The 16,526-nt window shown below is 44.3% G+C and overlaps 2 protein-coding genes across 4 annotated transcripts in view; one reads left to right on the top strand and one right to left on the bottom strand.

Moving 5' to 3' along the window:
* Positions 1–2,240, top strand: part of kifc3 (kinesin family member C3) — a 25,258-nt gene extending 23,018 nt beyond the window's left edge. Inside the window, 1 exon segment of the mRNA XM_048263147.1 lies at positions 860–2,240. Within this exon segment, the coding sequence (XP_048119104.1) occupies positions 860–868 (9 nt within the window). The 3' untranslated portion in view covers positions 869–2,240.
* wt1b (WT1 transcription factor b) lies at positions 1,471–16,526 on the bottom strand. 3 transcript variants are annotated; one of them, XM_048263149.1, is made up of 10 exons: positions 15,708–16,525; positions 13,856–13,978; positions 12,795–12,897; positions 10,421–10,501; positions 8,508–8,616; positions 7,114–7,261; positions 4,780–4,869; positions 4,475–4,567; positions 4,086–4,301; positions 1,471–1,549 (listed from the first exon to the last, which is right to left on the bottom strand). In XM_048263149.1, the coding sequence occupies exons 1-9, from the start codon at positions 16,111–16,113 to the stop codon at positions 4,180–4,182; spliced, it is 1,275 nt and encodes a 424-aa protein (XP_048119106.1). In that variant the 5' UTR covers positions 16,114–16,525; the 3' UTR covers positions 1,471–1,549; positions 4,086–4,179. The 3 variants fall into 3 exon arrangements, with proteins under 3 accessions (XP_048119106.1, XP_048119107.1, XP_048119105.1); XM_048263150.1 differs by having other exon boundaries at positions 1,535–1,549; positions 4,064–4,301; positions 4,484–4,567; positions 15,708–16,526; XM_048263148.1 differs by having other exon boundaries at positions 1,535–1,549; positions 4,064–4,301.

Raw genomic sequence — 16,526 nt, 5'->3', positions numbered from 1 at the left:
TTGATATAATATCAGATAACAGATCCAACAAACAGATTAAGTTATCTTCACACATCAGTGCATGAAAATAGAGGCGTTATTGCAGTGCTTTAAGATTAGCTGAGATGAGTTCCAGATACTGAAATGTGAAGGAGCCAGTTGAGTGAAACCGCTCCAGACGAGCTGGTTTCTTTGGGCCCTCAGGCCTGTGTGGACATAGTTGTAACATGTCATGTTTGTCTGTGTGACGTACTTCCACAGGACCCTAACTAATGATGTGTGGAGGCGTGTGACTCAGTAATTAACGGCCCTTTGGGAGCTATTTAAGCTGAAGTGATTTGGCAGAGGATTATGTTTCAAAGTACTTCTGAAAATCCCTCTGTGACCCTTTCACCACGCGGCCGCTGAATGGGCCGTCAGCAAGGAGTAATTTCTTATTGGGATTTTGAGTTCCCTCATCCACACAACCCCTCAACAGCATATCTGTTTTCCAAACAAGACTAACTTCCCACTAAGTTGGCCATGTAGTAACCAAGTGACTCGCTGTTTTTGAAAAGTGGATGGGCTTGGGCACTGTAGAATTGGTGTGGTTCTGTTTTTGACATTGAGTAAGTAATATTAACCCCTCTGATAGATTGTTTGCTCCGCTTGTAGGACTCACTCAGCCTTTAGTTTGACATGATGATGATGATGATGATAATAATAATAGTAATAATAATAATAATAATAATAATAATAATAATAAATAAAGTTTGAGTGCTTTGTGCTGTTTGCACTAACTGTCTCACCCCTGTGAATTGAGTGTTGAGCCATGCAGCTGTAATGCAAAAGCGCAGCCATCTCCCTAACGTCTCCCTCGTCTCTGTTGATGTGTCCTCAGGACGAATGAAGCTCACTGCCTGAATGACGCAGCGGCTTGGGAGTTGAAGAAGAGTCTCCCAACACCTGTGTCCACCTGTGGATTTTTGCCCCTCTGTAGTAGCCCTCTGTGAACTGCTGTCTTTCATGGGTTATAGCTGAAGGAGGTTATGGATGTCGAGACAAGAAACAGAGGAGGGACCTAGACTTTTACCGGCCTATGAGGGCCAGAGCCTGGTGGGGTTTGGGGATCACCTCCAGTTGGATTTTGCTCTGATCAGCAAATGAAGCAGCCTGGCTCACACACTCTCTTTACCCACAAACCCCTTGGTGAGCAACATACTCCTCCACTCGCCAGTTCCTGTTCCCCTGGACCTTCCCTCTTGACCACCAAGGAGCTGTGAGGGAGGGTGCGCTCTCGTAGGATGTCAGTATTTCTGGACAACAAAGAAGCACTTTAGACCAGGCTGCTATCGTCACCTCTGCTGTTCTGCCACTCAAGAGCTCAGCTCCTGCTAAACCTGCCCACTCGTGTACACATCTGTATATTCCTCCCTGAGAGGACAGGAGAGGATGAGAGGACGGAGACATTGTTGATTCTGTACGGCTTCCGTTTGACTCCAGACTTTGGTACAGGACTCCTGATCACCCTCTACCTCCCACCCCTTCCATTCTCACACACACACACACACACACACACACACACACACACCTCTGGGATTCCCTGCCATCAGGCATAAGGACACTTCAGACTTCTGTCCACTCAAAAAACTGTGCAATACAGGGAAACCCCAAAAAAACCTACAGACCAGACCACGTTTCTTCACTCCTGTAGAGGAAATTGTGTGTGTTTGTTTATTTGTTTTCTTCACTTTCCAGTCTTCCTGAACAGTGCATGTGTTTTTAATGTTCAAGTCTCTTTGTGTTTTTACACTTCAGCATACTGCTTTCAGAGACAATCGTTTACCGGCGATCATGGTACACAGAACACATACTGCATACACACACACACACACACACACACACACACACACACACACACACACACACACATATACACACACACACACACAGTCAAATGCACCACAGAGCCAGGTAACTCAGAGCTGGCCACACACCATTGCCAGGCTCACAATGCCAACCCAAGCCACCTCTCTCCCCTCAGTCACTGCTAGATGTGAATGCTGTGAGTGAGTTGTGAAAGTGAAGGGGATGGAGAGACTCCTCCAGGAGGCTGAACTGCGAGGGATACCGCAACGCAACGTCAGCTGCATTAGGGGGGGAAAGCCTTTTGGTCATGGTGGTTTGTGGGTCACCTGCTTGCTTGTGCTCATGGTGTAGGATTTGTATGCAGTTTTGTTTTTGTACACCGTTTATAATAAACACCCCTTTCTAAAACCAAACCATCTTGGGTCATTTTGGAGTGTAATTAAATGTGTTGGTGTGGCAGTGGTTGACATGACTGATGTTAACGGTCAATAGGCTTGTTTGTGAATAGGATCAAGGGCAGAGACACTATTGTATAAATCCTCCTTCAATATATTATGATGTTCACTAACTTGATTCACAGGGCATGACTGAATGCCCTTTTGTACTGAAGCTTTCTGTAGCTCAAGACTGCCCTCTGGTGGACATCCCATATCTTGAAACAAAACAAATTATAAGCCCTCTCTTTGGAGTTGCATTGTGTTTTTGACAATGTCAAAATAATTGTTATTCATTATTTAGTGAGTTAACCACAGGCTATGGAGTTGACTGATTTAAAGTAACACTATGTAGGAATTCTCCTTTATGTCAATCTTTAACATACCGAATCCCCCATTAGCACTAAGGGCACCCAATTTGTCTAAAACCAACAAAAATGCTCTCAAGTTGTAGCAATTCTGAGACCAGTAGCAAATTACATTTGACCTTCTAGACATATTATTTAGTCTGATCCCATCCCATTCTCCCACTCCCAATTCTTGTCATCCTTCACTGTCCTATCTGAATGAAGGCAAAAAGCCCAAAAGTATACTTAAGTAATTAATCATTACTAATAGTGATGCATTTATGTATTTTAAAATGGATGGTAGCGAAATATACTGGAGAGATACGTACTGAAGCTGTCAGAGAAATGTCACTTGCCTGCCCCCTAGTGGTAGTGGTGACTCCTTTCGGTTCATGCACTATACATGCATTTGAGTTTATGTCCACCAGGTGACGCTAAAGTCCCTCTAATTCCCTCATATCTTTATCCATTTCACAAAAGATATGTGCATGTACAGAAAAGTGGGTCTTCGAAAGCATAACAAGATGGATGTGAGAATTAACAGGTCCAGTTGTTTTTCTACTAAAACCATGAAGGGCATTTGTGAACATAGCATGTTTCTCATTGAACTCTTTGTTATGTGCAAAGATCCTGAACATTTTATTTTTTGCTTTTGAATGCTTTCGCAACAAATAGTCATGACTTAGTCATGACATGACGGCGTGGGGGACAACACTCATGAACTCCAGCCAGAGTCAATCTAATGCACAGAGAACTCGGAAAACACAATAGGTCGCCACTGTGACCCTGGTCTGAGGCAGTGTGTCTCTCTTTGACTTGTTCCAGCAGTGAGAGAACAGTGAGAGAGGGGTGTATGTAATTTACAAAAGAAAAAACAACATGAACCTCATCATTTATGAGTGAACTTCTCTCAGGCAAAAAGATGCACTACTTCAGCGGCCCCAAAATGGTCCCATTCCTTATGGCCACATCATACATAAACACACATTTCCAATGTTAAACGTTCAAATGAAATAAAAATCACAATCAGAATGGAATTGATTATGTATTTATAATAGAAAATGTTTTTATTGTGTTATATGGTAGAAAATGCAATATATACAATAGAACTTCCAATATTTTTCATTTTCATACAAAATACCTGACATTTCTTCCAGCAATCAAACAATAATTTCTGCATTTACTTAATGTTCATTGTATAAAAAATCAGCACACAGTAAAATAATCTACATCTCATCCTCCACATACAGCATAGCCAGTGCAACTAGTATAACAATATGAACAGTATAGAAACAGGATATAGAGGCACAATATAGCAAAAAGTGAGATGATCTCAATGTGTCACTAATTTAAGGCACCATGAGGGTGAACTGCCAATGGTCTGCACGCCGCTGCTACGTTCTAATACAATACTCTCATCATACAAGATACTGTCACTGGACAGGTTGGGCGCACACACACACACACACACACACACACACACACACACACACACACACTTGACTCTTCCGTGTTACCACACAAACAAGCTGGCTAACAGTAGATGCCCTGAGGCCTGGACATGTCCTCGCTCAGAGAGTTGTTTGGAGCTTGTTGATGTTCCTCTGGTGCATGCTGTGATGACGTACAAGCTCATCAGAGCGCGCAAACTTCTTCTGACAGCTAGACCAGCGACAGGTAAAGGGCTTCTCACCTGAGACAGAGCGGAGAGGACACTTCATGATTCAGCACTTTTGACAAAAAAGAAACTTAGGCTTTGGGCAGTTGAAAGAATTACTGATGATATACGCTATACGAAAATGACGCTGTGAAAATGTGCTATGAATGTGTGAAAGAGGTAAATGTGAATAATAAAAGTATACGCACTTGTTTTACCTGTATGAGTCCGAGTGTGGGTCTTTAGGTGATCTGAGCGTGAAAACTTTCTCTGACATGTCTCACACTGAAAGGGCTTCACTCCTACATAGTAAGAGGGGAGGAGAGAGACACTTAGGAGGAACATGGGAACAGAGCTAAGAGCGCACTCTGCTGGACAGAACACAGCAGCTCTAGCTGAGAGTAGTGAGAGGAGTCCAGTGGTGAGGAGATGGACAGCAGAGACAGACAGAGTTGGCAGAATGGGGACAGAGACAACCACACAAGATCAGTCCAGCTGAGGGAGAGGAACTTACCTGTGTGTCTGCGCTGGTGTCTCTTGAGCTGGTCAGATCTGGAGAACCTGCGTCCACAGTCTGTAAAATCACACCAGTACGGCTTTTCTCCTGGGGAGGGACAGGGGGATCACAAATATGACTTGGAGTATGGACTAATAATTCTAATATTCTTTTGAATATGTATTTATTCATTCAGGCCAAGTGAAGTATCTCAAGTATTCATAACTGTTGTGTAAGCAGAGGTGGAAAGTAACTAATTACATTTACTCACGTTACTGTATTGAGTAGTTTTTTTGTGTATTTTGTATTTTTTTTAAGTAGTTTTTAAAATTGGTACTTTTATTTTTACTTGATTACGTTTTGAGTGAAGTATTGTACTTCGTTACATCACAAATCCCATCCGTTACTGAGTAAAAAAAAAAAAGTTAAGACTAACGACAACCGAAAGGAAAGGAAGGGAGAAAATTGCGCCCTGAACCAATGATCAGCATGAAGCCTGGCCTACCATAGGGCATGAATCAAGCTGGCGCCAAGTCTTTTTGAAAGAGATGGAGATGGAAGTGGATCACGAGATACCTCAGATTACCTGTGTAGGCCTAACCTCAGAACTGTATTTTCCGCTCTTTCAATGGGTTGTCTCAGTTCTATTGCGGAGACATTCAAGCAGTTTAACACCATATGTGGGATTTCGTGTCTTTACGTGTGTGCTCACCTTTCTTGGGAAAGAAGTTTACTAGCAGCTGTTTCCCCTCATTTTGATCTCTGTCTTTTTCCTGTTTTTGCCTTTGTTTTTTGGTAATCCGACTTGGTTTTCTTGGAGAAAGACATTGTACCAGCAGCACAACAATTAGCTGTCCACGACTAGCGATGTAGGTAAACAAAATGAGATAGGCCTATACTACCTTATGAATCGTTGTGCAGGCGGACCAAACCAAGCGCTTTAGCAAGGGAGAGTGAGAATGACCTTAGACCTTGTCAAACTCATATTAGGTAGGCCCTAGTGGGCCGGATTTGTTGGAATGAAACCTCGTGGGCGGCTGTCATTGTCATGGTCATTATAATTTTTCTGCATGGGTATCAGAGTGTTGTTTGATTATCACTTATGAGCAAACAAGTACAAATAATGTACTGCTGTCATATACTGCTCTTTCTCTCTTGAAATGCCCTACTTTCATGTTAGTGTTTCTGCTTATTCCTTGCTGAGGATGGTTTGTAGTACTAGGTTTAATCAATTTGTCATATTATAGAAATATTGGTTATAACACATTGTTGAAGACAACTGGATGTGAATTTCTTTTTTTTCCTGACTTTCCGTTCCTACCAAAAACATCTGGGGGGCCGTTAAACCTGCTGGCGGGCCTGACACAACTGCCTTAGACAGTCTTCACTATTTTTTTGTACACAATTTAGTCAGTCAAACAAAGCCCCCACCCCCCACCAGAAAAAAGTAACTAAGTAACTTTTACTTAAAGTAGATTTTAAATGAACTACTTTTTACTTTTACTTGAGTACATTTTCAGACGGGTAATTTAACTTGTACTTGAGTCATATTTCATCAAAGTATTGGTACTTTTACTTGAGTACAATATTTTAGTACTTTTTCCACCTCTGTGTGTAAGTGCAACCCTTATGAAAGGCTGCCATGACTGAAGATAACAGAAACTCTCTTATAGCATTTAAAAATGATTTGGTAAATATTTGAACAAAATCGGATTACTGAACAGGCATCATAATTCCTGCTTTTCCCAAAACTCCCTGCACTTACTGTAAAGCATTAGCATTCTTGTATGATGTCATGACTTGACTTGACTTTTTCATAAGAGACATAATAGATAAGTCTAAGTCTATAAGACCAAGTGCCCCAGTTCATGAGGCCTGAGCATGTTGCACAAGCCTCTGAGTAATCAGGTGATTTCTGAGATGTGCCTACAAAGTGAGTGACCTCAGCCGAACCTCTAAGATCTCTCACACACACACACACACACACACTGTGGTCGAGCCTCTATGACAGCTCAGCCTCCCATTGACCCTCGACCGCAGTGTGAACTGTTTGTGTGTGTGTGTGTGTGTGTGTGTGTGTGTGTGTGTGTGTGTGTGTGTGTGTGTGTGTGTGTGTGTGTGACTGAGGGTCTGTGAATCACATTTCCCAACGTCAACTGTCGATGCACCAACACAGACACATTTCCAAGAACTTGGTCCAGTACAAGGTTTACCAAAAGGAAATCTGGCATCTGCTACTTTTGTGAGTCCCCATGGAATGGTGAGCAAAGAGGCAAGAGCTAGAAGCTACGCATAAGCCAAATATTCCTGCAAGAATTAGCATTAGCATTCTCCTGTGAGAGTAGTTCCTACCTGTGTGCTTTCTCCCATGCATCTGGAGATGTGAGAGTTTGAAGTATCTCTTGTTGCAGCCTGGATGGTTACACATAAACGGTCTTTTCTCGTTGGTCTCTGGTGGCTTTACTATAGAGGGGGTGATGCCTGGAACCCGACAAACATCCTAAAGAGAAGACATCACCACATTAATCTGACATTTTACTAAATATCTACCTGTAGCACTAGGAATTTAACACATCTCCTGTGTACATCTGAAATGACAAAATAGAGTATAGTCCACATTGTGGGTTTTTTTGTTCATAAAAAGGATCCAACCATTTCTACAACTTATACTAGCACCCTCTGTCTGCCTGACATTTAACGTGCCAAGCCAGCCACCACAGCAGAGGAGAGACGAGAGGAGGAACTTGAGTAAATATCCCACGCAAGGCCCCTGGAGAATCTCTCCTTTCGAAGTCACAGACGGACATTCATTAAGCCCTGATGATATATCTGCATGGGCTCGGACCGTGCATGGAAACTCAATCTTTATTGCTAATGGACTCAGTGAAAGGTCTCTTCTCTGCACCCCCTCTGACATAACCCTTTTTAAAAACACCTCCACTGTTCTGGCCGCGCTCATGTTTTATTAAATGGCGTCGTTGAGTCCAATGTGGCAGGCGTTTGTTATTCTGCTCTTTGGAGAGAGAGAGAGAGAATGAGGTGAGTGTGGAAAAGGCTGTTGGACCAAGAGGGCTATCGAGACTCTTCCACGCATGATCTGAGCGAATCGTGTGTGTGTGTGTGTGTGTGTGTGTGTGTGTGTGTTACTGTTTTGGCCATACCATATGTCCCGGTGCGTCTCCCAGCCTTGGACCAACACTTGGCAAGGCTGGTATGGAGCAGGGGAGTGAGAGTTAATGACCTTCAGGTGCACCATATGTCTCCATCCGTAAGGTTGTGTGTGTTTCTGTGTTTCTGTGCATTTATGGATGCACACAGGAGTGTGTGTGTGTGTGTGTGTGTGTGTGTGTGTGTGTGTGTGTGTGTGTGTGTGTGTGTGTGTGTGTGTGTGTGTGTGTGTGCGCGTGTGCATGTCCTTGTATTTGAGTATACAGTATGTGGTGGAGGAGGCAGGAGGGTGTCGACAAGAACCTGGATCCCTCTGAAGACGCTGTGTCTGTGTGTGTGTGTGTGTGTGTGTGTGTGTGTGTGTGTGTGTGTGTCTGTGTGTGTATGTGTGTGTGCACCTATGTATGTCCTTGTATCTGAGTATAGAGTACGTGGTTAGGGAGGCAGGAGGGTGTCGACACAAACCTGGATCCCTCTGAAGACACTGTGTGTGTGTGTGTGTGTGTGTGTGTGTGTGTGTGTGTGTGTGTGTGTGTGTGTGTGTGTGTGTGTGTGTGTGTGTGTGTGTGTGTACAAACCTGGATCCCTCTGAAGACGCCGTGTGTGTGGATGTGATACTGGGCGCTGCAGCTGTACACCATAGGGGCAGTGGAGGCGGCGGGCTCGGCCTCGTATCCTGGGCCTTGGCTACGCCATAACACAGATGGAGGAGAGACAGGAGGCACAAGAGTCAGTCTCACAGGTGCTCATGTTTACTCCTCTCACATTGGACAGAGCTAGCAGACCTGCTTTCAATTAGTGTCAAAGAGCACAGCACACAAAGCATCTAAGTGACTGCAGCATGGCAACATCTTATCTCCGTGGCGTAAAAAATGCAGAGTGGTTTCAATTCAGTCACTTTTTACCTAACTCATAGGATTGACTAGCACTTCTATAATACCCTCACAAATTATAAGCATTTATTAGAGGTTTATAATTCACAACGTTGATGTTGCTGTGAATTATAGTATAAAACAGTGCCATTAATTAAAATCCATGCACAGATCTTAATCCTCTCTGTCTGGAGGTTTCTGGCGTTGAACGGGGAGAATAAATTACGACCGGAGAGTAGAAGTTCAGGGTCAGAGATGTTACGAGCTTGGAGGTTGCACCTGATGAACGATTGCCACACCATAAAGCTCCCTTTGTCCTGGTTAGCACACACCAGTCATCACGCAGTTCATCCATTCATTCATTTAAGAGATAAACACCTCAGTGGTTATGGCAACTGGGAGAGAGAGGGGTTGGGAACCATGGCGATTATCTCGACAGCGAACATAAATATTCTGGCATGCATCCCCTTCCACCCCCCCCCCAACATCCCTCTCCCAAGGCCTCCACGTACCCCACTATCTATCCCCCACCACTGCATACCACCCCCCCGCCCCCAGCACAACACCGCAGCCTGGGTCAGAAGCCACATCTGGGGCAAGCAGTCCAGGTACCGACAGAGAAAAGACCCAAACTCTTGTTAAACTGTAGATAAGTTGACTAATCATCTCTGTTTTACATTTTGTTCCATGCATTCTGGGTACATGTATCACTATTTGTGTGTGTGTGTGTGTGTGTGTGTGTGTGTGGGAGGGGTGACTGTCTTTGTGCGTGTGAGTCTGCGTGGGTGTCCAAAGCAGCTCTTTGAAAGGGGATTCTGGACAGTGTTTGTCCTGCGAGTCCACTGACTTGAGGGTAACTGGACCTGATCCTTCTTTGTGTGATCTGTTTCCTCCATTGCCCTGGACAGACCCCCAACCCCCACACACACACACACACACCTCTTTCCGCCATTATGTCTTTGAATGCGGTCAAGGCCAACAGACTGTTTCAGAAATACATCACAGGAAACCCCCCCACCCCCCTCACCTAAGGCAAACAGAGTGTGACCACTTAAAAGAACACTCGGGAGAGCAGAGACCTTTGCAGTGGGACAGAAATATATATAAGCACATCAAGTTTAATGTGCTGGACATTTCTCCATGAGTACTTGCTGAAATCAATCCCAGAGTGATAAACTTGGGAAGAAGGGCCAGTCACCCACCACGGCCACATCAGCACAAAAATGCAGTGGGCAGCGATGTCACTCTGTGACTATGCTACGTTCAGCGCGTCATACGTGACGACAACCAAGGCGCTTTTGGGTGGATTCTGGAAAAGCTAAAGGGAAGTTTGAAAAATGCTGCTTTACAGCTTACTATATATAGTGTGCCAGTAACAGGCAGTGTTGTAACACCAGTACCAGTCTGTCTGGTATGAGCAATTCAGTTTTTTTATTATTTAAACCGACCCTTTTATTCAAGGCAACTTTCTACACAGGTAATATATACTTTGTAACAGTATATGAGATTTCTGACTCGGCATAACCTTGACCTTGGCACCATTTATCCTGGTTGGTTTGCAGCACATGATGCAGAAGAGACAATTGGCTTATGTATACACACAGTGTTCAAATACCCACCTCTTGATATTGGATGTCAACGCATTCATTGGACTCCAGGTGACACAATCAAGCTGTGAGGCCATCTGGTATAAATTATCACTGTCAGGGTCAAACAAACAAATAATATGAAACAGAGTTCATACCAAGTTGAATGTTTGCATTGTTGGCATGGCATTGTACTGTATTACACAAAGTACTAACCATAGTAAATGACTGCATGAGTTTTACTTCACTATTATATCAAGGCTTGCTTTGTGTATTCTCTATTTATTGGCCTCTCCTAAATTGCTTCATCCTTGTTTCTACACACAAAGGAATTCAGAGTATGAAGTGCTAAACACATATCACAAAAGCCAGACAATATCTTTGGGCTGTCCATTATCGGAGTGGCAGATGCTTACACTAACTCATAGCCCTGGAGTCACCTCAGACAGCCGAGCATCAGCACAGCCCTGCCATGTCACAATAAGTTAGGAGCGCTCCGTGCCCGGCAGCCCAGCGCCTGGTACCGTATGGTGGAGGCATGATGTCAGCCCTGCTGGGCCGTGTCAACAGGAGGGGAAATTTTGGATGGAGACAGTTTGTTCTCAAGAGGGGGATGGAGGGGTGGGGGTGGGGGTTGTGATTATGAGCGCAAGACAACTCTTTATTAATTCTAAACTTACTCGAAGTCTTCTGAGAGCCATCTGTTAAATACTCAAAAATGTCTAAAAATGACAGCATAATGTTTGTGAAGCACAAGCAGGAAGCACCGATTCCAGGGGATTAACAAAAAGTTTTTAAATCACCCTAGTTTTGCAATTAAGTCTCTATGCTGTCAGAGGGCCATACTGAGAATGATCATAACTTATGAAAGACTCCATTTAATTTAGCACCTCACCCCTGGGCCAAGACATATTTATCTTACAGGGCAGTCTTTCCCAGCCAGAGAGATGATGACCATTTCGACGCTGGGTAAACTATGTTCCAGTTTTGATATTTAAACCTCCTCTCAGCAGTTGTTTTCATTCATTCACCTCCACCCGACGCTGCTGGTACCAGGCCGTGACTGCGGGATGAGACGATTTGAGAGTTCCCATCGACTGCCTGCTGCCAAGGCGTTTCAGTTAAGATGAGGTGGAGGGCTTCTGCCGAGCTGGGACGGCCTATCTGCTCTTATCAACGCCAGTTCCGTTATTTTGGGTTCTCTGTGTCCCCCTCTCTCAACAACAAAGTGGGAACAGTATTTATGGAATGTAAGCTCATTTGCAGAAAAGTCAGGATGGAGAAAGGCCTTGTTATTGTTTTTATATCACACCATGCTGCTCTCGTCTCTCCCAACTCTCTTGGACTAACCTCTCCTCTATTCTCCTCTTTTCCTCCCCCTCTTCACCTCATCTCACACTCTTCCCTCTCACTCTTTTTTATCACAGTCTTCTTCTCTCTCTCTTCTCCTCCTCCTCCTGGGTTTCCAGGCGGCCTCTGCGTTTCTCTAGGGAAAGCCCGGCCGAGATGAGGAATTCTGGAGGAAGCGGGCAGTACATCACTGTGAGTTTATTTTGGCCTGCTGAGGGCTGCTGTTCGGTTCTTAACCTATGAGCAGACAGCCCAGCGCACTGCTGGCTTAGCGGGGATTTACACCGGCCATCCAGTCCAGAGCGGACCCATCAGTGCACTGCCGCTGCACTCAGGAGTCACTCATGGATGCGACGGAGAGGTTGGGGGAGCCGTGGAGAAGAGCCACTGTCTGCCAGACAGGGATGTGCTGTCCTGTCCCAGTAGAAATACTAAACAAAATCAAAGTCTATGTTCAGCCAGGTCAGCTTCCTGAGATAACAATAGCAACTGAAGTGAATTCAAGCAGCAATATGTCTGCTCATTTCAGTTGAAGGTGTAAAAATGTCTTATTACAGTATAACTAGATTTCAATGATCAAAAAACTATACTGTTATACTGAAACAGAAAATGTCAGGATTTAACTATTCGTGCCAGATCTCCAACATGCATTCCACTTTGTTAAAGTTTTTGAAGGAAAAAATCATTTCCTCCCTAACTGTAGTCACTTCCTCTTTTTGTTATCCGTTGAATATCCCCCCATTCATACGTAGCCAGACATTCGGGCCGTTTGAGGTTTGGCATATGCTGAACAGAAACACCCATGTGCTGCTCAAGGTCAAAGGTCACTGTCTGATACAGTGCAGCTAAGGGGACATCCTGTGTTGGTGGTGACCACCTCATCCCCATCCCCAGCTTCTGCAGTACACATACAGTAGAATACCATAGCATATAGCATCACTTAGAGAGATAGTCAGACAGATAGATAGACATATAACTTGGTTGAAGCAGCTACTCTGTCGTCAGCAAATATTGTTTGTTTGTGTATACAGACATGGTTGTGCACTGTTAACTGTACCTGTTGTATGTGTTTCTTAAGAGAAGAGCAGGACTTCCTCCACAGGTGTCGGTGGTTGTGTGGCAGCCATACATAGGTGGTGGGGCCGAGTACTGAGGCTCTCCTGGAGGATCAAACAAAACTGGTTAGAATTACACACACTGAAATAGAGGTCATCAGTCAGCCTCTTTCTGCTATGTTGAGTAACTGAACTGATGTTGGTGATATTCATGTAATAAACCATGACCCTCTGTGACGGCTTATCTCATTTAGAATGTCATGATAATAAAGACAATCAAATATTACAGTGAGTGACCTTATTCAGGCCAGCTCAGTGAATTCTCCACTCCTTGATGGCCCAATGTGGTCACAGGAGTGTGTGATGTTTAGCAGTGTTTACATGTGAAACAGGCCATTTTACTACAGCACAAACAGAGGGCCCTAGAAGAGCACGAAGCACAGAGTGCAACCTCTTGCTTTAGTGAAGTTATCACAACAGCAGGGTCTCCACCAGTGCCATAAAACCTGTCCCTCTTCCCTCTGATTCAAAACACCCGTGAAGGCTCCCTCCATCGCTCTCAGCGGTTCATGTGGGGAACTTGGCCCCCGGTGGCTCATAACATTCCAAACAGACTCTCGCTACGCCGCTTCCTCAAATGAACATTTCCACAAAATTTACACCAGCTAAGTGACCAGTGCGAGTCACCCACGGCTTTGTGTAGGGAGACCTGCCATCATTTACTGTCTTGATTTGAAAACCTAACCTCGGTGTGACTTCACAGCAAATGGCTCAAGTATCTTGGGGAAGTTAATGGACGTTTAACTCCACAGTGATAAATTGTGTGGACCCTCCCACACACTTGCAGATGTGCAATACCCTGCGAGAAAGTGTACACACACAGCTCCACGCGCACACACAAACACACACACACACACATGCATGCATGTATGTATGTATACAAATCACAACAAGCTAAGGATATTGTATAAGGAGAGAGGGATCTGATTAGAGAGAAGACAGAGAGAGAGAGAGAGAGAGAGAGAGAGAGAATGAAAGAGACTTTATGATGTTATGTCCATACCCATGGTTGTCGGTGGTGATATGGAGTCTTCGTGTTTGAATGTGTGGCTGGGCGGCTGTGGGGAGAGATGAGGTCGAGTCTGGCCATACGCTGGTACACCATCCAGGGCCATGGTGCTGTATCCTGGTTCAGAAGGAGGAAAGGGTAGCTATGCTTATTTCCAATAGTGCTGAGACTCTCTTCATCTGAATCCCTAATTCCCTGGTTGGATCACTGAATCCATCTCCCAGAAATGCGTTATTTACTGCTCACGGTGCATGGAGGAGACAGTGGAAAGTTGGCATCCAGCTTGCTTCCACAGAACAATAATTTTAGATGTAAATTTGAGAAATCTCCAAATAATATGCTTGTCAGGTCTAAGGTTTGCCCCTGTCTCAAAAAGGGAATGGATCTCAAAACTTCTGTAGACATGACACGCACCATATAAGATATTCAGTTAACGGTCCAAAATTGTAATTTGCTGTTACAGTTTAGTTTATGATCTCTTACAATAATTCTCCATCACAGCAGCCAATTCCGAATGAAGGTGAGAAGAGAATCATCTCAGGGGAAGCACTGACTTGGCTTCTGTGACCCCTGGGATTAGTGGTACTGGAAGAGCAGAGTTCAGCCCTGTCTGTGTCTCTGGGCTGACACTTCATTACTATACCCTGACTCAGCACAGCTGGCCATTAGGACTTCACCCTTGTTTCCTCTACTTGGCCCTCCATAGCCATTTTCTTGAGGATCTTTAATCAAGTACAAAACGGTCAAGTTTTGTTTGTTTATCCATACTGACCTCTCATCATATCCCCCCTTCAATACATCCTCAGGAGACTGAGGAAGAATTATGATAATCCCATAAAGCATGATAAAAGCAGCTTTAACATGGGTAAATGGAAATGGCTAAGTAATCTTAAGCAAATAGCATGTTGTAAGTCACTGATTTTGTCATGTCCAGGAAATTAAAACAAAAATAACTCTAAAAATAACTATTGCTTAGTTGTTTAAATCACTGTGTGGCTATGAAAGTAACTTTGACCCAAATCAAGCACTGTCAAATAAACAACGTAGGAGAAGAACATTCAGGAAAAGTAAATAAGTATAAAAATATAATTACCATACATTTTTTCTTCGTACAGAGCCTTACAATTGTTTTTATCAATAGTAAATGCATGATGAAAACATATTATGCACTCTAACACTCACACAAATACAAATATTTCATTTCTGTAAGAGGTCATTACAGTGTGAAGACTGCAGCAGTAGCATTTCCTGACTTGGCCTAACAGAAATTAACTGCATCAAAAGACATGTTTTGCACAGCTTCTTGTTATCCAGTCAAACAGTACACACATCACTAAGTATTTACACACCGTCCATTAAAACATGACATTTGTTTAATGTTTCTTTTCTTGGTAAAAGCCATGGATAGTATAAAAACTAATCTATAATAACGTCTAATGTCAATGTGTATTTCTGTAGTTAAAAGACATCTGATGATGATTTGGGGCTCATTCAATATTGGTCAGCATGTAGGGGATAGTAAATTAGAATAATAAATACATTTTAAAGAGTTGAACAGAATTTCACAGCAATATCTTCTCATCATTCTCCTTCAGTGAGGGTACATGCTGTGAACCACAAATACGCTGACGAGTATTAAAAACTTAATGTGAGACTTTAATCAATTAATGTTACTGCAAGCACATGAAATAAAGCCATAAAAGCCCACTTCATACACACATAATAATTTCTCCTTCATTTGTTGAGCATGATTGTCCGCAAAGGAAGACTCGGCCATGGGTAACACAGAGTTATTCTGGTGTTTTGGACAGTGAGGAAGAGTAGGTGATGGGTTGCTGAGACTTACCCTGGTTTTTAGGGGCTGCTGGGCTCTCCATACAGCCTGGCAGGTAGGACCCACTGGGAAACATCCTCGCCTGGCTGCCGGGGGTGTCCGTGAATGCCCCGTGCCTGTAGCCTCCCGGGCCTGTCAGCTGCCCAGAGAAGTGCACGGTAAACGCTCCCAGGCCACAGTGGGGGTCCTCGTGGAGGTCTGTGGGCCCCCAGCCGGGCTCCTGTTTGATGAGGGAGTGGGTGGGCAGGGAGCCATAGGGCGAGCTGGGGTGGAAGTCCAGCATGGGGCTCCACTGGGGAGTGCCAGCGACGGGCAGCGAGCAACCACCACCCCCACCTGGCAGGGTGGGCACCGCGGGCAACAAGGCAGCCAGGTCTCGGAGGTCTGACCCCATCAGCCCACTAGATTCTGTCAGCATTGATAAACAGTCGTCTGTCTTCTCCACAAACACACACAGACAGGACACGCAGTCCTGAAAATGGCGCTCTCCAAAAAATTTGAGGAACGTTCTACACAATGGCCTCAGAAGAAGAAATGTGTGGCCAAACAACGCTAAACAGAAGAGAGAGACTCTTTTAACCAAAATTGCGTAAAAAAAAATCTAAATTTTGTTTAAGTCCTGTCTCCCTTGTCTCCCATAAAAAGCGTGTCTTCGCCGCCTGAGGTCTGATAAAAGAACGCAGCGCACACTAGAGTCACAAGGGAGTGGCGAGCCCCACAGAACCGAGCGGACGATGGGCAGGAGTGGGAGTGCAGTGGCTGTCCTTTCCTACTGAGTGTGGATCTGCAGGAGGCTCCCCTGAAGTGTCTAATACAGCCCCAACAGCCAAG

Source organism: Alosa alosa, chromosome 14, assembly GCF_017589495.1.
Source record: "Alosa alosa isolate M-15738 ecotype Scorff River chromosome 14, AALO_Geno_1.1, whole genome shotgun sequence".
In the NCBI taxonomy this organism is placed as follows: Eukaryota; Metazoa; Chordata; class Actinopteri; order Clupeiformes; family Clupeidae; genus Alosa; species Alosa alosa.
The sequence above is the reverse complement of the archived record's forward strand: the minus strand, read 5'-3'. Positions and strand labels throughout refer to the sequence as shown.